This window comes from Hylaeus volcanicus, chromosome 4 (assembly GCF_026283585.1).
Source record: "Hylaeus volcanicus isolate JK05 chromosome 4, UHH_iyHylVolc1.0_haploid, whole genome shotgun sequence".
NCBI classification, from domain to species: Eukaryota; Metazoa; Arthropoda; class Insecta; order Hymenoptera; family Colletidae; genus Hylaeus; species Hylaeus volcanicus.
This window is the reverse complement of record NC_071979.1, coordinates 10,177,518-10,199,309: the sequence shown is the minus strand read 5'-3', so window position 1 is coordinate 10,199,309 and position 21,792 is coordinate 10,177,518. Positions and strand designations below refer to the sequence as shown.

The window sequence follows — 21,792 nt, the reverse complement described above, 5'->3', positions numbered from 1 at the left end:
TCATGTAGCATTAAATGCACCGACGATCGATATCAAGTGAATACTTTTTTTGTTTGGTTAAGTAATAGACTTATTCCTTCTGTTCTTTTGTCGTTTTCTGTATTCCTCGGTTTATCGCATCTTGTGTTTATCTGCCTATTTCTGAAGTGATTTTATCGGTAATTATGCGTCATCAAGCACCAACATTTTATTCAAATATGATTCATTAACTAATCTTTTTTTTTTTTTTTAAATTGAACATGTACCACTTTCAAAGTCACGAGGTCTCTGTATATGTATACATAATATTCACCCCCGGCGCGCGATGGCCACAATTTCGATTACTCCGCGATAAATGAAAGCTGGCTGGACATAAAACAATCGAAACGACGACAAACGGGTGTTCCATTCGCGGAGTCGTAAAGCGTGTTTTTTTTCTATCGCTGTTGCCGTCGGGTCGCGTGTACGCGAACAGTTGCAAATCTTGTCGCGCGTGATAAAGCCTGTACAACAAAAGCGCAAATACAAATAAAAAGGAAACTCGGAGACAATTTATTCAATGATCGTACTTTATAGGCGCGTGGATTGTTGCGGTGCGCTATCGATTCGCGTCCTACACACGAGCGATACGCCCGCGAATAGCGCGAAACGCTGGCTGTAAATTCACGGCAGCGTTTCTCAACCTCTTTCGATTCGTCATTCGGTGTTTTATCTCGATGGCTCCTATCTCTGGGAGGTGGTTGTTGGGGTGGGATGAAAATAATAGAAATAATAGAAATAGTAATAATGACATAAGGGGCTGAGAATGAGGATCACTGGATTAAAACGGACACGTGTTTCGAAACGCGGCGGTGCGCGGGAATTAATGCTATGCCAAACGACTCTCGTAAACGTAAAAGGCCACGTTGTACCGTTAAAATTATATGATAGCGTACCGCTGGATATACGAGGCACATACCTATCTCAAGTGTATTATGAATGTGATGCATGCGGCTCGCAAAACAAGCAACGTGCATTATTTATGGTGTGCTCGACCGAACGCAATGAAAATAAGGCGGCATTAGAGGCGGCGGGTTGAAAGTGAGGTAGGAATAACCCCATAATGTGTAATCCGCCGAAAATTACCATTTGAAATCTACCTACCAGCTGGTACATTCCGCTTGAGGGATAGGCCGAGGGCTCTCGACTAACTTTGTCGAAACTCTCGCGTTTCAGAACAATTTTGTGTATTCTTAAGGTGGATTTGATACTCCGGACCTTGAAACGTAGATTTTAGTCGAAGAATCTATGGGTCTAGTAAAGTCCAAATTTACTCCAAAAATGTTCGATCGATACCTGAGAGCAAATAAACAGAACTCGCGAGTTTTATGCTTTCGGTAACATCGAAACTCCCCTTACGAATAAATAAATACCAAATTAACAGTACGGATGTTTCCAAAGCGAGCCAATCAACTTGGCATATACCGATCGATATTATTCCAAACCGTTTTCACAAAATAACAGATCCCAATGTTTGTCAGCGAAGAGCAGTAGCTGCGCTCTTCTCACGCGCGAACTTCCTTCCGGCTTAATTTGTTTAATCTCTTTGAAATTTCCAACTCCAAATACTTAGTTTCTACCGCGACGCAATATTCGAAGGGTTTAACACGCATAAGCGCACACTCAAGCCTTGCGTTCTTTGAATGCTGAGGAGTTTCCAAAATTTCAGACTCATTATAATTCGTCGTGTTCGCCAGAAGTTATGAGCACGTTTTTGCGCATTCCCAAAGCAAAACGAGTTAGCGGACAACTAAACGTGGACGATTTAAGATATTTTAGAGATATCAAAGAGCCTATATTTTCGAGCGAGAAAGTGTTCCATTCTCAAAACTCGAACAAGATACCGATTGCGCAAGAAAAATAACGCGATTTGCTTTATCGCGGAGTATGATCGACCGGTAAGTCGGCCACGACAACGCGATCCCTGATAAAAAAAAAGCACACACACATATATAGATGCGTATCGAGGCCTGTACGTCGTATCGCGCGATTATTGAAATTACGGTGAATGGAGAACGACGTTCATCCAAATTTATCGCGGATTCGCGTCTACGGTGGATTACGAATGCACGTTTTACGGGAATTCGAGCGCTTGCAAGCATCCCGTGAAATAGTTCCGCTGCGGAAACGCCGGATGAATAGGGTCGAACGCCTGCCCTGGAAACAACCGAATGAAATACGCCGGCGAGTTACGAAAATTGTTGCGATAATTTTTGCTCATCGAGGGTACCAGACGATAAAGCGTCGCGAAATTACTGTCCGCGCGACCCGGTTGACGTTCGTTTAGCGGCCCAACGGTGTCACGTGGACCATGTAATTGCAAATTACACCGCATTTTCGTCTGTGATCGTTTTTAATACGGAAACGTGGCCGATGTTTGCGCGGACAGTGTCGACTTTTGATCCGCTACGTTCACTAATGACTCATTACAGATGTTGTTGACGCGGAAAGGAAATTCTCGTTGGGAATTACCTTCGGCGAGACCGATCTTCCAGGCGTTATCGAAATGCTTTCGTCAAAACATCTTATGACCTCGGCAGATTTGATAGAAATACTAAATTTATATACGATATTTAATATATTCGCATATGTAAAATGTGTACATTAAACGCGTTTTGTCGACTGAAAATGCACGTGAATACAAAAAATATGGTTAAGAATCCAATACGCAATGTAATCCATACAATTACAAATCTGTCCCTCCAAAGTACATTCCGGCGAAAGGAATTTTTAAGAACGAAAGATAACTTTTAGACATGTAAAAAACATGAATTAAATAAGAAACTTTATGTCTCGACGTTCACAGCATTCAAAGAGTTCAAGCTACTATAGTTGGTTTCGAGCGAAGACTAAAACTACCATCCTCCTGAAAAGATCCAACGCGTTGGGTGGAATGAAATAAAACAACAACCATTGGAATCCTCGTTATTTCGTCGATTTATCAATCACGATAGAGTGCAGAAAACGAGTAACAAAAACATCCCTGGGTTATATCTCGAGCGATCGATTTATATTTTAATGCTCTCCCCCTGTCGGATATCAGCAAGCAATTTCCAACGGGGGCGCTGATATATGTTAATTTAATAATAAATATCGCGTTACTTCGTCCGAGCGTGCGGCTGTCGCTTAACAGACGGAATATTTATCTCGCTCTGGCGATTCGTTTCGTGACACCGTCGATGCAATACGACGGGTAATTGAAATTATTTTCAAAGATAATACATACGCGTTTGCACATATTCCGGCTAATGAGTTCGACGCTTCGACTGAAACGAAGCTACAAGTGAACACGATGAAATCACTCTATGCAGCCGTTGTCGCTGATGCATGATTTAACGCGATATTCCGCGCACGTCAATGAACTTTATAATAAGTAATCCACAAACGAGACAATTTTCAATGCGAAATTGATATTTAAACAGGCTTTTTTACTCATTTACGTAATTACAATCGTACTCGACTGCGACCAGCACCGGTGGAGCGACACAATTTCCTCGTTATAGATATATCTCGCTGTATCAGTGATGAGTTAAATACGGCAGTGAGAATACGGAGAAATATTTGTTTACAAATTCGACCTGATGATTTCGCTGAACTTGTTTTTAGTCGTTACAACTGTAATCTCACTATCTCTGTTTACTATAACAGAGTAAGTCTGTATTATCGTCGAAACGTTTCGACTTCTGGAAACAGAGAATCAAGCTATGTCAACATCGTACCGGTAAGACCACGTCAGGTCGAAAATTCTACAAATTCAATGTCAATTGATCCTATAGTTTATCACCAGTTGCGAAACGGACGAGCTACTGTTTTTCGGCGTTATCTTAACAACAACCTAAGTCATTTTCCGACCGTAACACAGCGACGATTCAGCCCTTAATGTCGCTGCATTAACGGCATTAGCAGTTCCCAGATAAACGGATGAAAGAGACAGTAATCGCGGGTTCGTGTTGTTTACGCATAAATTACGTATGCGCGACTTTATAATATATAAAGCGTCCACGTCGCTTGGTGACCTCAATAAGATGAAAATGCACGTCTCATTGCTGTTGGTGGTAGTACTCGGTTGCACGGCGGTCTACGCTGGTTCCATCCGGAGCCCAGGTAAATTATACTTCTGATTAAGACACTGAAAGAGCAAATTAATATTACACGAGACATTCATAGTAATACTCAACACTTTCGAAAACGAAATGAACGTTACGATAAAGGGATCAGAGGTTGTCAACAATTTGGAATACTTAACTTGGCTAACTTCTCGTTTCCCTAGTGTAAAGAGTGAGGCAAACGGGGGGTTATTAACGAACGAGAAAGAAACGCGACAATCACACGCGTCGATGGGCCCGCGGAGAGCGAAAAGCATTAAACATTCCGTCTGATTTGAATGTTGCACAGGCGATTATCGGGAAAGAATCGTTTCGGAGTCAGCACGATCCCCGGGCACGGCACAATCCAGGATTATAGGAGGAGAGAAAGCCACCATAGAGAAATATCCATTTGCGGTTAGTACAACGCGCGATCGATCTTCACAGTCGATTTGGCATTCAGAAAATCGTTGCCTCTCCCGCAGGTCTCGTTGCAGAACAATGGTACGTTTTTCGGCCACCAAGTCGAGCATTTCTGTGGCGGCAGTATCGTCGGGGAAAAGTGGATAATAACGTCAGCGCAGTGCGCTCTCAGGCAAGATTAATATATCGCATTGTCGACTGGACACCAGTTCCTGCGTACCGATTCTGCGGGGTTCGATACGTTTTTTACACTGTTCCACGTTTTTTTAATTTTTTTTTTTTTCGCAGAATACAAGTGAGGAAGTTTCACGTGAGAGCTGGCTCTAACAGTTATTACGAGCACGGTGCTATCTACGCTGTTAAAAATACCGAGATCCATCCCGCTTATAACGCCATTAATTATGACTACGACGTTGGTCTCGTCGAGGTAACGCTACATTCGTTTTCTCTAGAAGATAAAGTGTACAGTGGTGTTTGTCGATAAACGAATAAAATATTTATAAATGAATATTTATAAATGTGTTTGAAAATAAATGTTAACAAAGGACTTGAATTAATAATTTAATTAATAATAATTGGATTTGCCTAGCTTTCCGAGAACATTAAATTCGACAATACCAAGCAACCAATTAAACTGCCAAAGTTCCATTCGGCGCTCGAGGACGGCGCCAAGGTTCAAGTGCTCGGTTGGGGTGCATCCGTGGTAAGAACGATGTCGAAACGTCCGAGAACGTTACGTCTCCAGGCGTAATATTGTAACCGAGCTGTCTAGTTATTAGGTCCCGTGTCGGAGGAACTTTTATGCAGCACGATGCAGAAAATTAATAACCATGACTGCCAGGAAGCCAGCGGGGGTGACTTATTAACGCACAGAATGTTTTGCGCCTTATCAAACACCGCTAGCGCCTGCGTCGGAGATTCAGGCTCGCCTCTCATTTATAACGGCACGTTGTTCGGTAAGTTTTTAATATCCTAATCGAGGCTTTCATTAATAATTCGGTGACACTGTCAAAGGTAAACCCGTCGGTCGATTAATTATGTACGAGGAATTCTTGCAAACTGATTAACTCCGCCCTCGTCGGCCGAGACGAAGAAAAAGCTTTGAGAATTTTGTCGCTGGTTTTTAAAATTTCTTTAGAAACAACATCTCATCCTCGATTAAGTTAAATTCCAATTGGGAGCAATACTTGCCCTCTGCATGTTCGATAACAACCCAGAAAATAGAAAGGATTAGCAAATTACTGCAACGTGCAGTTATTATGTCAAATTCCTAATTTTAATAGCACGAATTACATACCATTCCTTATTGCTATGATCGTTAGTGGTTAATCTACGATTCGTATAACTCCATAGGCGTAACATCGTGGAGCCGATCCTGCATGTTGGAGTACCCGACCGCTTATACAGCTATATCCGAAGTCAGCGACTGGATCACCAAAGTTACTGGTGTAGCTTGATCCCCTGAACACCGTGATACAAAGCGTTCCAGAACAAGTGGGATAGTTTACAAATTATTTAGTGCTTCTTTCATATCGTTTTCAACGTCGAAATAACACTATAGGAGTAACATAATTCTTTTCCTTATTATATGGTTCCTAACTTATTGTATAAAATAAAATAAAACTAAGAACGTAGAAGTTATTAGCAATACAATTAAATTGTGAGTTTTTTTTCTTCTTTAACTATAAAAATATGTACCAGAGACTACCCAAACGTGTAATCGGAACATTTAACGAACCTAATTAAATTTGTAAATATTACAACATCGAATGGTAGAGTTATATTTACAAAAGGGAACGACGCAAAAGATAGGACTTCCCGACTTTCCGTAACACGAGGAGCTGGTCGTGGAGTGCTGCAAAATGTACACAACGAAAATGTCGATGGCCCGATGATACCTTTTCGACGAGGGAAACTGATAGAAATCCGTATAAGCCAGGGAGGGAGGAAGTGCTTCGACGAGCGACGTGGGAAAGGCGTTGAGAGAAAATGTTTAATTTCGAGGCTCCTCGAGACGTCGCTCCGTGAGCTGATAGCTTTCGACTGGCCATTGCAATAATCCTATTAAACCGCAGACGCGATCCAATAACTTTTCTGTCACTGGCTCCTCGCGCCGTCCTCCATTCGACTGTTATTTTTATTTCGTTGCGTTGCGGTCTATACTCGCTCACGGGATACAGACACACGCGTGTAGCAGAAATGAATTAACACGCGATCGCCGTGTTGCTTCTTTTTCGGTACAACTCAAGCGACAGTTCAATTAACGGACTCGTTGAAGGAGCGACGAACACGTAGCACAATTAAGCATGGTGTGAATGGGTCGCTATAGTCAGAAAAAAAGAAATCAAAGTCTATTATTTGACATAGAAACTGTTTTCATATTTCGAATTAAGTCTTCGAAGGAGGGGATTCGAAGGAACTGTATACGTTTATATCAACCAGTTGCGAGTCGAATCGTTTCATTTAATAGTCCGATTCTAATCGTGTTCCCAACCAACCATTGGATCAATCCAAAGAAACATGGCTGCGATTTGATAAACTTTCCGACAGTGACACGCGTTTACGGACCGCGATTCACCGGAGCTCGTTTCGTTATTTCCGCCTCGAGGGATGGAATAGAACAAAGGAGACGGTCGAATATCGCGTCGAGACGCGGATGCGCAAAGATGTCAAAGATGAGAGACTCTCGATATTGAGTTAACCTTAATGCACCGGTAATGTCGTTCCGACTACTGCGACAAAGTTATTACGTCCTAATGTCGTAACGTGTATTACGCAGCCGTTAGCGCGCAGAGAGAATGTATAGAAACGTTGCTAACTGCCAGCTCGTTTTGCCATTTCCGTGCACCGTAAGATTTGCGCGTTGCCTCGAATATAATCGCCGAAATACACGTTATCTACGCTGCAAGACGTTATCCATTCTAGCCTGACAAAACGATAATTCACGGAAACGTTGAAGAATGCATAAATTGAATATTCAGGAATCATGATACAGTCTTGTGCTCCAGCGATAACGTTTGGTAATCGTAAGATTTAGTAAACTAAATAAATTCAATTTCATTTCTCATCCTTGAAACGAACGCTTTTGAGATATATTTAAAGATGAAATTATAGCTAACAGAAGGGTTGCTTCGTCTACCAAAAATAGCACGCAAACAAGACAAGTTTGCTCACCGAATAAAGAAATCTCGCGTTAAGACCGAACGAAAAGATAGCGGAAAACATGGAAGAAAATGGGCAGAACGAGCCAGCATTATCGCGAGTCCACGACAGAGGAAAAGAAGTTTCTCTACGGGCAACGGGGCCAAAATTTCTTCTCGCGGCGGCTACGATTAACCCCTAGGGCGGAGAAGGGTTGATAATCACCCCGAGGAAACAGGTTGCGCGCCACCCTTCCCAGTCGGCTGGAACATATCAGAATGCGGTGTCGCAAGAAGCCACCGACATTGGGATGCTTATTGCGACTATTTGGCAAGATCCTCGGCAATATTAGCGTCGCCGCGAAAGCTCACGGTTATCCCAGGACTTGGAACACATTCCGCCCGCTCTTTTCAGTGCGTTAGAAACTTAATAATATAAAACGAATGAACGAGCGCCTGCACAACACACCTCTGTACACGCACATGGTGTAACTGGTCCGCTACGATGGCGTTGTTTCAAACGAAGAAATAAAAGAGTTCGGACTCTGGCTGGACTCGGGTACACGCTCGAGATTGTACCAATATTTTCTGCTAGACTCACTTGGACTCTGTAAATATCGTTTGCCATCCGGTAACGAGAAAATCATGGTCTAGCAATAAATGAAACCAATTCTTCTGCCACCTTCGCTGCACAGCTTTCGTGCGATTTTTATTTCCATCCCAAGTAGCGTCAATCGCTAACATCAGTGTGCTATAATACGCTGGAAGCTACACGCGAGATCTCCTGTTATTTCCACGAAAATCCAGTGCCACCATGATTTCACATCTCGTACAACCACGGTCTATTCGAGATTTGCGAAGGTTCCGTCGGAACGAGCAATATAAATGTACCGAGTTGCTGAATAGAGCGTAGGATGTCTACGGTGTTTCTCCTTCGTGTGACCGTTTCTCTTACTTTACGTCGTTTAAGGGGTCGCCGTCTCGCGCCGGCAACGCTAACGAAAATTTAAAAGCGTTATCAGACGAAATGCCCGCGACTTCTGAAAGTGGGGAGGGCATTCGTTTAAAAGGGCGGTCGCTCCGTGACAAATTCCTGATTTGCAACTTCATCCTTTGCCGACCATTTGTCCCCGCAGCACTGTAAAATTTAACAACTGACGAATGGGCCCCATTACTTAAGATTACCTACCCTTCGTTTCTTTCTAAGGACTCTAAGGCTGTTTGCGTCGCGGTGGCGTGCTTGGATCCTGGAACCGTTTCTCTCCTGGTCGTACTCGCGGCCCACTTTACGATTAATTCGGACAAGGACGAGAACGATCCTCGACAGCCGGAAACGGAAGCAATCGAGCAGACGAAACCGTCCGCCACGGCTTGAATATTTATAGAAATACGATTAAGTGTTTAACTACGTAACTTCTCAAAGGCGAGTTAGCAAGTTGGCTTTTGTAATACGGTAAGTGGATCGAATTACCCGGAGGTTTCACGGTTTTCCGCTGCCAAGATGGATCCCCGACTTCTCGAGTAATAGACTCTCTTCCTGGTCGTTTTGCTTCGTTCCGAATCACGGAGTTATAAAATTCTTTTATGGTTTAAATCGTTAATCATTTATGTCCGACGCTCTTTTATTTATTGTATTTTATTTCGTCGAATTCTTATTGTACTGTATTTTTCATCGATTCACATCCAAATATCTATTCTTCTATCTGTTTATCTAATTTCTATTTTCGATTGAAAATTTTGTTTTCTCAATATCCTGTTCTCCTCTCAAAGAAGATAAGATCTCATGAAATTTAGAGATTTTTGTGAAACGTAAAACCGTCGCTTGACGCAGCTGTTCAGTTTCTAAAATCTGCCTGCATACGAATCCTGGCATATAATTCTCCGACGTAGCAAATCGAGAAACGTTCCGTCGCTGGGATCAATGTCAACGTTAATGCGACGAAGGAATTCGTTGAAATATGTATCTCGATGCATAAATCATAAGCACGGTATTAAAACAGAGAGACGGACGCGTGGCGGATACGTCGATGGATTCCCTCGTATCGGAACACGTTTCAAATCTATCGAGAAAAGGTTGAATCCTAATGTAGTATGAAAAGCAGCTAGGCAACATGTAAACCCGGAGCGAGCAATATATTTTCAATCCGTCGACCTTGCGCATAATGTTTCAGGTATCGGTTCTTAATATTCGTATCGGGGAGCGGAAAACACGATATCGGATTCACGGATGGAAATTTCGTGAAACGGTCACCGACGAAGAAAGGACGTCGGAATTGTTTCCCCTGTGTAAGCGAGCGATAAATATTGTACGTCGTACAATCGTCATCGAACAAGAAAAGAAACAACGAATTAAACACGAGATATTCCAGCATCTCATCACGCCCCGATCGATATCCTCGTAGTACCAGTGTACAAACAGTATAGAGGAACATTACGCGCCCGTTAAGCAGCGATCCCAACCGCCCACAAAATTTCGGATTCCGCGATTGATGTATGCGATCGCGGAGGATTCCAGGAAAGCTCCCTCGACGGCATGATGTGCAAATAATCCCAGCAGTCTGTCTCCTCCCGTTCCGGCTCGAAGATCTTCGCAAAACCGAGCCGTTTGATGGCTCCTGTCGCGCGTGACGAGCCCACAGACGGGATTCCATTTCGTCCCGTCGCGCTATTCCTCCTACTTAGCTCCCGGAAATATGACGCGGGATTCCTCCATGAGAAATATAAAGTTTAGGGTCCGTCAACCATGGTCCACCTTCGGCTAAAGAGTTCCATTAACGCGACAGGAAACGTAAGTAGCTTGGCACGAATCGCAGCATGCAATTGGCTCAAGTGTCCGCGGAAACCTCGAGTCATTCTACTGCCAGGGAGTTTCTGTGTTTCGAAACAAGGAAACAAAGCCCATTGCTCCAGTAATCTTTGTTAGAAACATTATCCGAGCCAACCTGAGCACGAGGAAAGAACCATCGAACAGTCGTTAATTCATTTCGAGCAAAATGGAAACGATACGTTCACGAATACATCGTTTTCACTCATGGAAGGAGGCAGGGGGGGTGAAACATGCGACAAACTTTCCATGTCCGTTCAAAGTGACTTATAAGAGTCACACGACGAAACGATAAATCAGAAGAAGAAGGGAGAAGGCGCGAACGAAACGCCAAAGGTAGAAAAGAGGTGGAGACGTGTCGCTCCTCAGGTGAAAAGATTTGCGCCGAGGGAAATAGTAAGTCTACGGTCGCGGTGCTCGCAGAAGCAGACGAAAAGTTCGGAGAAAACAATGACGAAACAAAAAGCCGTAACATGTGTACCCGCGTTACACGGAAGCCTTAGGCAGTCGTCTTTCCTTTTCGTACTTGCGCGAGCGTTTTCCAACGACTCGCTTTTATGCACCGCGCGATCCAGTAATGTTAGTGACGGTATACAAAAGCTGTAAGTAAAATTCTGCGACGGTACACGAGAACGGAATGGCTGAAAAGATCCGAAGTCAACTTTCAAGGTAATTCGTAACTGAAAATACTCCCTTAAATTCAGTTTTCGTAACGGGGAGCCGCGCATGTCGCTCACGGTCCTACACCAACTTGTCAAGGGATAAGCATTATCCTAGTCTCTGCTCTTGCCAACGAATCCATTTGAATTTGCCTAACATTTAACGTTTCGAAGAACGACTCGACGATGCGTTAGAATAGGTTGCATTTGACGCTGGCATAACGTCCGTCAGCTGAAAAAACATTGTTGCTAATCCGAAGCCATACTCGTCACTACAAATCTCTGCAAGCACGCTAATTTCTCGACTAATTGTTTAATTTTCTGTGAAAAGAAACAATGTCCAACGCTATGAGCAGGCTCGGGCGATTGTCACGTAAGAAAAGAGTTGCTGCATCGCTTCGACCTCGCGAGAGCTCAATGAGTCTGTTAGCTTGTTTACATCATAGATGATTACAGCGACTAGCGTAAGAATACAGCTGCCAGCGCGTTGCTTTAAAACAATACGTTATTGTAAATACAACGGCCTTCGTTACATCGGTCCCTGGGGCAATCTTCTTTTGTGTCTTCGCCTCGCGCACTCTCTGGCGCATATGCGTTACACTATCGAGACGGCGAAAGTTTTCTAAAATTCGCACGACAACACCGAAAGATTCAACTTTCAGCGTATTACAGTCTTACACGTATCTCCTAATCTCGATAGAAAGAGTACTTCTATGTTTGTCACTTTTATAGTTTTATTTATTCCAAGTTTACCGTAATTTAGGAGGATCGTCGTACCCCTTAAAAATCAAAACTAGTATTCAAACAGTCTTTTTCTCGACTGCAATTAACGTTCCATGTCACACGGAACGCAACAATTTTCCCTGCGTGCGACTGCGAATCCCCGTCGTATTTTTAACGATAGCTTAACGTTCCAGGATTAACAGCGCAAATACGATTCAACGAGAAAACGCCAGTTAGCGACGCTACCGTAACGCCACGGGTTCGAAAACGAGGGAATAAAAGGGAAAGCAATCTTCCCAATTAAACGTTGCAACTTGCGGGTCCAATGGAACAAATTGCAGGCGAACCGTGAATGAAACCGAGTTGCAAGCACACCGGCGAAGCATCGTTATTAAAATCGACTACAGTGGAATCCTGATTATTGCGATTCCACGGTATTGCAGGGCGAAAGACCCGTTTGTTGCATCGTGCTGACAAGTAGAAGGAATGGTCTCTTGGCGACCAGAGAAGTTAGAGGATGCAAGCAACTGGTAGTAGTGACAATGGATATTGTAGGGACGCGAGAAGAGTGTCAGGAACCCCTCCTTGGGGGATGAAGACATTTACATTAAATCTACTCTTTTATCTTTTATCTTTTAAGTGGGCCGTACTATTGGTTACCTCGATTATTGCAGGTACCTTGATTGCTACTGAAACCTCGATTATTGGAGGAATTCTCAGCCCTGATTCTTGGAACCGCAAGACCTGACGTTATCGCGAGAGTATGTACAAAGAAGAGACCACGTTTTCGTCGTCCAATGGTCCAGCTTACAGTACGGCGACAACGAGGCGGCATGGATGCGGTAGGTATCATACGTAACTGCCGAATTCCTGGTAGCGTGGTCGCATTACGAAATTCCTGCTCTTTCTCGTAAGCGGCTGGTCGTAATGACGAGGTAAACTTTTAATACGGAATTCCTCACGCGACAACACGACGCGACGCGACGCGGCGCGTGGAATTCTCGCGCGACGCAAATGGACACGAAATTAACTTATTGTTAGCTCCGTGCAGTCAAACGATGGAATTAAAACGCCTTGCGTACGGTAAACACCAAGTTCAAACTGCCTCCTACGCTTGAACTGCAAATTGGGGAACTCGAGTAGCGGACAAAACGGATTTCAAATACCGTTCATCAAGTATTACCGTTTCTCGAGTTTATTTCTGGAAATATTTTAGAAAAAGATTGTGATGCGTCAGAATAATTTTTAAGAAAATGACAGCCATCCTCGGATGACCGAAAAATAGATTCTTTCATTCGCAGTTAGACGGTACGTGCAGCTTATTTCTCCTCGTGTAACGATCCAAATGAAAGGCAAACAAATGAATGTCATACGTAGCGAGTTCTGGCGAGCACAGCAGTAAATGGGGCAGTAATTCCCAGTTTAACTCGTTGATAATATCCATCCGAATTGAAAAAACTTTCGCGAGGATGACACTTTCAGTTGTTAGATGAGGCGAAACAAGCTGCGCGATAAAAAAAGTTGCTGCACCAGTTCTGCGGGAACGGAATTAAAAAAGTGGATCATAAATGGAACACGCGTATAAATGTAACAGGCTCGCCTGTGGAAAAGTCTCCAATTATAAATGAAAGGTTAAAATAAAAGAATGATAATTTTACAGTCCCAATGAGATTGAAAATAAAATAATATTTGAGAATCGTGGCGATATCAGAAATAGAATCAAGATATAAAATTAATCATAAATCCGAATATTACTATTACACTTGATGCTGAAATAGAAGATAGAGATATCCTGAATCGATACCAACTTCGACGAACGCGATGCTCAACGGAATAAATGAAACTTCGATGCCAGAGTCATCGCTCGTTTGAATCAAAGTTTGAATACCGAGTATCGAAAATGCACTTTCCTAGACAGTATCGAGTAACTCTCTTTCGGTGTATAAAGAGTTAATGTCTCAAGTTAAGTAGTTAGTGCCTTGAGGTAGTCAACAGAGCAGTCGTTAACTAAATATATTCGCAGAGACCTGAATAATTTTCGCGTTTAAACTTTACGTGCTACGGAATTTAGACTTTTATGGGCAGTTTGGTATATGAGCTAGCCAGTATTTCTTGGCGTATTCCTTGAAACACTATTCAGAAACCGATTCGTGCGTAAGTAAATATGATATTTCTTGTGCTGTAGCGTGTAGAGTGCTATAGTTTTTTTAATACTTCAGCAAAGTTTTGACTGAAAACGTTGTTTTACGAAGACCAGAGGGTTGTCACAGAATCCATGTATATGTACTCCACAGTTGCCAGACATCCCCTTAATTAAAATTGACAAGAAGAAGATGCATCAGAGAACCTGATGATAATCCCATTGTTAAAATGTAAGTGGCCTGTAAGGGGTTATCAATTTATACCACCGCGGGCAATTCTCGCAAGAGTTACAGCGCGCACTGTATATACCGCACTCTATTTCCGAGTACAAGGCCTCTGGGAGGCAACCAGCAGGTTGACCCTAACCTCACGGAACCGGATGGCTAGCCACGAACCCGTTCTCGCATCCGGTCAACTGGTCTCCTCTCGATAAGGTCCGAGTTCAGAACTTGCGTCCCGGTTTTCTATTACCAGGTGCCAAATGAATTTCAACCGTGACCAACATGGTACTTGAAATTGCACCTAGTATCAAAAATATAACTGAGAAACCACTTTAAAGAGGAAATATGCAGAAAAGCAGGAAACAAACGACTCTCGGAGATACGCGAGTAAAATTACTGTTCAGCTATTGCTCAGTCGAGCGCGAAGGAAAGAGAAAACGGATGGGAAGAATGGATATATAAACGAATTCGTGAAAATAATTCCTGGATATTGATGCACTCGTACTAATTGGCAATCGAATTTGGATATCGAATATTGGATATTGATTAATGAGCAAATAAATTGAAGCAGTCCAAGTTCAAGTAGAATAGTTAAGCGGACCATAGACTGAAAATCGTAAATAGTATGATTTCTGATAATTATTGTTTCATAATTTCTTCGCTTGTTTACGTAAGTGTTATTTGTCGCCGCGTTATCAGAGTTGTCGAGAACTACTGCAATGTTGGCGAAACGTCCAAACGTTTCTCCAAAAAGGACACAGCTCATCCCTTCGGAGAGTCTCAACTTCAAGAATTCTAGCTGCAGAAGAGTCAAAAATCCTATCTACAGCTGAGTTGAAAGCTCTCCCATAAAGTCGCGCGAAACTGAAGAACAGGATCTAAAAATTACTCACAGATCTACCGCAAGAGAAACAGAGCCGAAGACTCGCGAATACACAGTTTCGTCAGCTGAGTAAATAGCGTTCGGTCAGTTTTGTTGTAAAAGCTTCCGGTATATGAGATTCGGCAAGAAAGAGGTACCCGTGACGTTATTTTCGCGGTGGTGAGTAGGTCGCGACGGCGGATACGTCGCGCGCAATTATCTCCCTTCGGTACTCAGCGTAATCAGAACCGCAGTAATTACCACGCTCTGTAATGCTGTGAGTTGCAGGCGTCGGAGACCGTAAAATGGGTTGCCTCGCGCGAAAACAGACAAGGAGGCTGCGAAAGGGCGAAGACACAGGACAAACCGTGGAATAGGGGCCCGGTAAATGGGAAAGAGAAAGAGCGAATTGACTGTAAGCTACGGAATAAGAATTCACGGATCGTTACTGGGTTTACGTATTCTGAGAACGATACTCTGCATTTGTAAACACTGCCACCACGCCTCTCGATGTGCAATCGACTACGCTTTGTAACAAAATAAATAAATTGTCAACTTCTTGCAACTAATGATATCCAAGTGCGCGCAGTCCCACGAATTATACGCAGACGTTATCATTTTCGGATCCACGCAATAACGGGAAGTTACGAGCAATTCAACATTTAAGCGACAATAATATATTTACTGTCCCGCAATGTCTACAACGTACCATGGCAATTCGAATATAGAATGCACATTCATCGTAACGTCTCGCCTTTGTAAACTGATATCGGCAAACGCATAATTTACAATGCGAACCTATAAACGTATTACTGCCCCTTAAACGTTGAATAGCTTATAATCCCTGGACCCGAGCGTGGATGGATTTAAAATTAATAACGCCAGCGTTTTGGAGGAAATGGGTGAAAAAACACAAGCGTGAGAATCTCTCGTTTAATTGTTACGCGAAAACGAGCCAACGTTTTCCCATGTCTGGCTTGAAAACACCCCAAACGACGTCGTTATCGGGTCTCGCTGAAAGGGTAAACCCAGCGATCGCGGCTGCATTTGGCACGACTCGTGAAAACATATTTACTCACGACTCGTAATTTGCATTTTAATTACTCATTGCCAGGACAAATATTGCGGGGTTCGTTATGTGGCAGGGTGTAGGTTTCGCTCGGACCGCGTTCGTGTCGCCTCTGCTCGCGGACGATCCACGGAAACGACGATTTAACCATGATTCCGAGTAGGCAGCGGTCAATCAACAACAATCCTTCAACCAGACACTTCATGCAATTAAATGGGTATTTATAAAGAGACGTCTGTCGCGGAACACGGTGAAACATCGACCATTCCATTTACGATACTCGACTTTGGTGTGTTCCGACGCAATGGGTTGAATTCTTCTTTCGAATCCCGAATCTCAGATTAGCAACAACATCACGGGAATTTGACGTAACCGACCAAAGGGGAATAACAATCGATAAATAGAAGAAGAAGAGCCATAAACAAAGATGGATACTTTTATTTCGTCGACGCCCCCGAATCATCGCCGGTCGGATTTTCACACCTCCGCTGAAACGAATGAGCGATTTTATTCTAGCAATTTCGAAGCAGCTCAAGCGAGAACGTCATCCCGCCTCGAATTTTACGACTGATCACTCAGCGAGACGTCGTTCCGGTCGCTTTCTATCGCGGACTTTCGCAAAAGGAAAAACGAAAAAATTCCACTTGCGTATTCTTCTCTCTCAACCGCGACGGAAGCGAGATTTTACAGCGAATCCCACGTTCGCTTGTAAAACCTTTGTTTCGACGGAATTCTGTATACATCGAATGCCATCCGACGGATAATCGAGTCAGCGAAATCGTTGCACGGCAGGTAACTCTTTTCGCATTCTTCGAGAATAGAGAAAATTTCTGGAAGATCCAGTCTCCGATTCGAGACGAGATAATTGCTTCACCTTTCTAATTTTTAATTAGTCAAGCCTTACAATATAAAGCATCCGCGTGTATTTTTTGCACACCAATTGTAAGTAACAAAATTCACGAAAATAATTGAACTCATCCAAGACTCCGCAAATGCCCAGGCCTGGAAATCATTACGGTTTCGGGTGTAAATCGGTCCTGTTATGCAAATCAGGGGTCGCAGTCTGCTCCTTAAACCGGAATTGACCCGAGGAGAGACCGTTCCTGGAGAATTTCCGGTGCAATGCGCGAACGTATGCGTCATTCTGACAAATCGTAGGCCATGGCCGATAAGGTTGAGCGTGGCAGGATGAGCAGCACAGACAGAGGTAACCTTACGACCGATATTAATCGATCGGTCTACTGTCGGGGTGCTAAGGCTGGCTGCGCATAATTCAGAGAGGCTGCGGAGCACTTTAGAAATTAGCCGCATAATCCATCGAGTTACCCCGGCATCGGGGGCGGCGACATGTGATTGTGTGCGTCCTAGTGCATGTGCATTTTGCTGGTACGCCCCCCTAACACAGGAATCTCACTGGCACGTGTAATTCCACGTGGTACACTCGCAGCTACGGGCGATCGCGTTTCCGGGACGGTGAGATAAATCATACGACGAACGAATGAAACGAAGACGAACAGGTGAGAGTTTCAGAGAGGAGCGAATTAATAAAAGTTGTCGACATTTTTTTTGGAAAACACTGCCATTGTGTTCCATCATTTTGCTCGATACTTCCGGTATCTAACCATCTTGCAACCCGTCAATAACCCTCTCAACGATATAGATGAAAAATCGAACGGTGAGACCAAGAAGAAGACGCGGAAGAGTAAGTAGAGAAATATCGGAGAACAGGCACCAGGCGAGAAGGTAGAGACGACGGAGGTTTTCAATTTCTCTCACTTCCGATCTCTCGTGTGTGGCGGTGGTAGCCACGTCGACAATCGAAGGAGCTCGAAACTTTGCCGTGCAACGAAGTTCATGTAGTTCATGTTCACGGCACCGCTAATGGAATGGTATTTACAAACGCGAACAAACACTCCTATCAATTACAAAACGATTCTGCTGGAGGCATCGAGGGCGGCTTCCAGCCTGGAGGCCGATCCGCTCTCGCACCGAGCATTACGTCCTCCCCTATCCTCTCCAAACCCTCCCTACACCCTTCGTCGACGTCTTTCCTTTCTCTGCTTCGACGACGAACTTTTGATCACCCGCATTCCCGTCTAATCTCGAGAACGATCGTGGAGAGCCCCGGGCTCCGCAAATATTTGACACTCCTGGGCTCGGGGAAGAAAAGGACGCCGCGGCGGTCTTACCGCGTCAGGACAAGAGGAGTGACGAACAGCGAGCCTCTGGTGGAGAAGAAAATCGGTAGACAAAAAGACGCGGCCGTGAGTCGAGGAAACGACGAGGAAGAATATGAGAGCTGATCGGAAGGAAAGGAAACGGTATCATTGGAGCAAGAGAGCAACTGCTCAACGATACCGCTTCGATTCTAATTTCACCAGAATCCGATCCGGAGACAAATACTGACTCGAGTCGAACATCTGCGATCGACTACGCTTTGAATTATGAGATACGATGCCGGCGGCGTGCTCCAATCGCTCTAATTTCATTGACGATAGACGAATTATTGTTTCGCATTGGTAAGTTCACCTCAACTCGAGCTCGAATCGGAAGTGCACCGTACGTTTGTTGGCTGAAGGCGCTACGATAGAAATGTATTGATCTTGCGATTAATTAATCTGTTATTTGCTGGGGAGATTTATTAGAAATTGTGCGGGAATATAACGAAAAGTGCTTTCTCCTCTGAAATAAATAATATTTTTCGAAATCTACGTTCGATCCCAAAATCTTTGATGTACAAAAGTTCTCTTTATCTCCAGATCCAAATGACGAAAGTAGAAGTATGCGCCTGGGACTCTTCATCTTTACTATTCTTCATCGTGAACGAGTTCTCAGTTCCGGGGGCTTAACAATTGAAATCCCGGAACGACGGACGATGTTATGGAAGCATTATTCGTAACGACCGTTCCAGGATCTTCATACATCCCGACGGAAGCCTTCCAAGTCCCCATAAACGATGCTCGGCGTCTGTAACGTAAGATCCTATTCAACCACCGATATTGTCTTACCGAGGAACATGAAAATTTCGATTCCTTTGGAGCTTCGATGCTTTGTCGGGGATACTCGAAATTTTGATTTTCCATGAACGTTTATTCCCTGAAAGATGAAGCAAATGTTTCCGTTTATAGTGAAAACTTTATATGTAGAATGAAAATACATCATTTCCGTGGGTTCAGCGATAGTTTCCACAGTCATTTTCATTATATCTTAAACTAATTTATTAATCGATACTGACAATGGTACTATTAAATTCGGTAGAAAGAACAACTTTATATGACAATTCTCGTAACAGGGTTACTCTGATATCGCACGTAGAATTTCATCCAATTCGCGTACCACAGGTGTTACAAAAATAGCAACGGTAATAAAATGCCCCGTAGACAAACCAACGGCACTCGAGCGAATAGAAAGACAAATTTTGACCAACGAGTAGACCGAAAGTGAATAGCCACCGACGTTTGTATTTCCCAGACTTTCCGAGAACGCAACGCGGTCCGCTGGCAGCAGTATTCTGTTTTAATTGGATCCTCTTTCCCTCCGTTCGACCGAACGGATACAAATTTACATCGCGGCGAAATGAAATTCGTTGACAGAATTGTTTGCGCACGCAGATCATGTTTTTCTTCCATCGGCGCGACTTTTCGACGAATTTCACACGGACCCACGCCATCGAACGCGCTTTTCGTCAAGTCTGGTGAAAATTCTGGTCGAAATGGATTGAAACGACGCATCGCAGAGGAACCAATCGCTTTTGTTCCGGGAGCTGTGCCGCGTATTCGAGTTATATCCACATGCGTGATCCTATCCGCGAGCATTACGCCGACCAAAAACGTTTTCTATACCTGGAGTGGACAAACGTAGTCGCATTGCCACGATAAGCCACATATGAATAAATATTGCAATCATACCTTTAACTCCTTGAGTCCAAGTTTTTAACAAGAATTATTTTCTTCTTTTTCAAATAAAAAAAAAAAAATGGAATATTTCCATACCTTTAGTACTCTATTAATAAACATGATCCTGAGTTACTTTTGGAAAATCTTTACTCAACTGGGACAGGCGAACGTCGCTGATCATCGCTGAAGCAATTCCCGTCAAGGAAGATTGACGTTCCGTTTGAAAGCGCGTCGTTCTCGACGACGAATCGATCGACGGCTATTCCGAGGCACGATAACTCGCGTCTCGCTGTTTGGACTGTTAGAAAAATTCGGAAAGTCGAGGCTCGAATATTCTTAAAAGTACAAGCAGTTGAATGCCGTCCCCGTCGACGTTGATTCCGCCGTACGAACAATGCCTATTATTGTGCGGTTCAAAAGAGCACTTTCCAGATTGATGTTAAAGGTGTACTGCGATAAGATTGAAGACAGCGATTACACGGTCAATTGGCGTCCTCTTGGCAACGTTTACTCCCCCAGGATGCTGTCCCATAATGGCCACCGTGGCCATTGTGATACAGAAATCAGCGAAGTGATCGCTGATCCGAACTTGTGAGAAGTCGCGGCTGCACCGTTATTTCCCATGATAAAACTGTATGTTCTACTCGAGGCAATTGCCTTCTCGACCGATTAACGTTTACCTAGAACGCTGAATATTTAAAGCGTATTTTACGTTGTATGCTTCCACGACGATTTACCTGCAAAGCAGTTGCTTCATGCCGCCTTAACGACGTAATATAATTATTTGTCGCTGTCATCGACGCCAGGAAGTCCTCTAGTTATCGTCCGCAGCTATCGTCGCTTATTGACGCTCGATTAAAGCACATTAACATCAACTTGACTCCATTAGCTCCGTAACTGATCGGATCTACGAGGGAAAAAAAAGTCTCTAAACCCGTCGCGGAAGTATGGTGGAACACGGACGCATGCGAGGATCATCTTAACCGATTTGCATCACACGGAAAAGTAGAAAATTCATTCTTATTACCAGTATTTTATTTGAATTCGATTCCCAAGTAATAATGTTACAAATTGGTTAAACGATAAAACCCACACATTCTCTTTTCCTACCCCCCCCCCCTCTCTCTCTCTCTCTCTCTCTTCCCTATTCCAACCACCTAGCACACGAACATCCCTCGCGTGGACACGCTTTCACAGAAGTTATAATGGCGCACGATTTATCGCTGGAACGAGGCCCCCCGGATTATCCGCGCGATTCGTTCCGTCGGCAGATCCGTCGCGAGAATTCGCCAAGTTTTCGGGTCTCCGAGCCGAGAGTTTCGGTCGAGTACCCCCGAACGAGAGCGAGGCGCCATCAGCGAAATGCTCTCCCTAATTGAAAACGAACCTATCCTGGCGCTCTACGTCGAGGAAGCTGTCGTTGGATTGCGCGAGATTAATCCAGATTACTCGAGATTAGACAGAATTAGTCTGCTCTCTCCTCCGTGTTGGGCGAGGCCGTGCACAGCGCGACAGCCACTTTTGCAGGCTGCGTCGCGACGCTTCCGGTTTTGGTAGGCGAAACGGAACGTGTCGACGGGAGGACGAATCGCGGAACGACGCGCGCCAAAACGGAAACACGGGTGCGTTCGTTACGGCTGATGAATTCCGTTGGGTGTAGCAAAGCAACTCGAAATTGTACAAAGCATTCGAAAATCCTGGGAATAACGGTGTGATCCATGCAACCCGCG

The 21,792-nt window shown here is 43.9% G+C and overlaps 1 protein-coding gene across 1 annotated transcript; it reads left to right on the top strand.

Moving 5' to 3' along the window:
• Positions 1-3,803: 3,803 nt before the first annotated feature.
• LOC128874822 (trypsin-7-like) lies at positions 3,804-7,093 on the top strand. The gene is made up of 7 exons (XM_054119915.1): positions 3,804-4,122; positions 4,414-4,520; positions 4,589-4,698; positions 4,815-4,953; positions 5,116-5,229; positions 5,299-5,482; positions 5,880-7,093. Exons 1-7 carry the CDS (start codon positions 3,990-3,992, stop codon positions 5,981-5,983), a joined length of 891 nt encoding a protein of 296 aa, XP_053975890.1. The 5' UTR covers positions 3,804-3,989; the 3' UTR covers positions 5,984-7,093.
• Positions 7,094-21,792: the final 14,699 nt, after the last annotated feature.

Coding starts and splice junctions, on each gene's coding strand:
- LOC128874822 (XM_054119915.1), top strand. CDS start 3,990: ATGCGCGACTTTATAATATATAAAGCGTCCACGTCGCTTGGTGACCTC. Junction 4,123..4,413: donor TGGTTCCATCCGGAGCCCAG/GTAAATTATACT, acceptor AATGTTGCACAG/GCGATTATCGGGAAAGAATC. Junction 4,954..5,115: donor ACGACGTTGGTCTCGTCGAG/GTAACGCTACAT, acceptor GGATTTGCCTAG/CTTTCCGAGAACATTAAATT.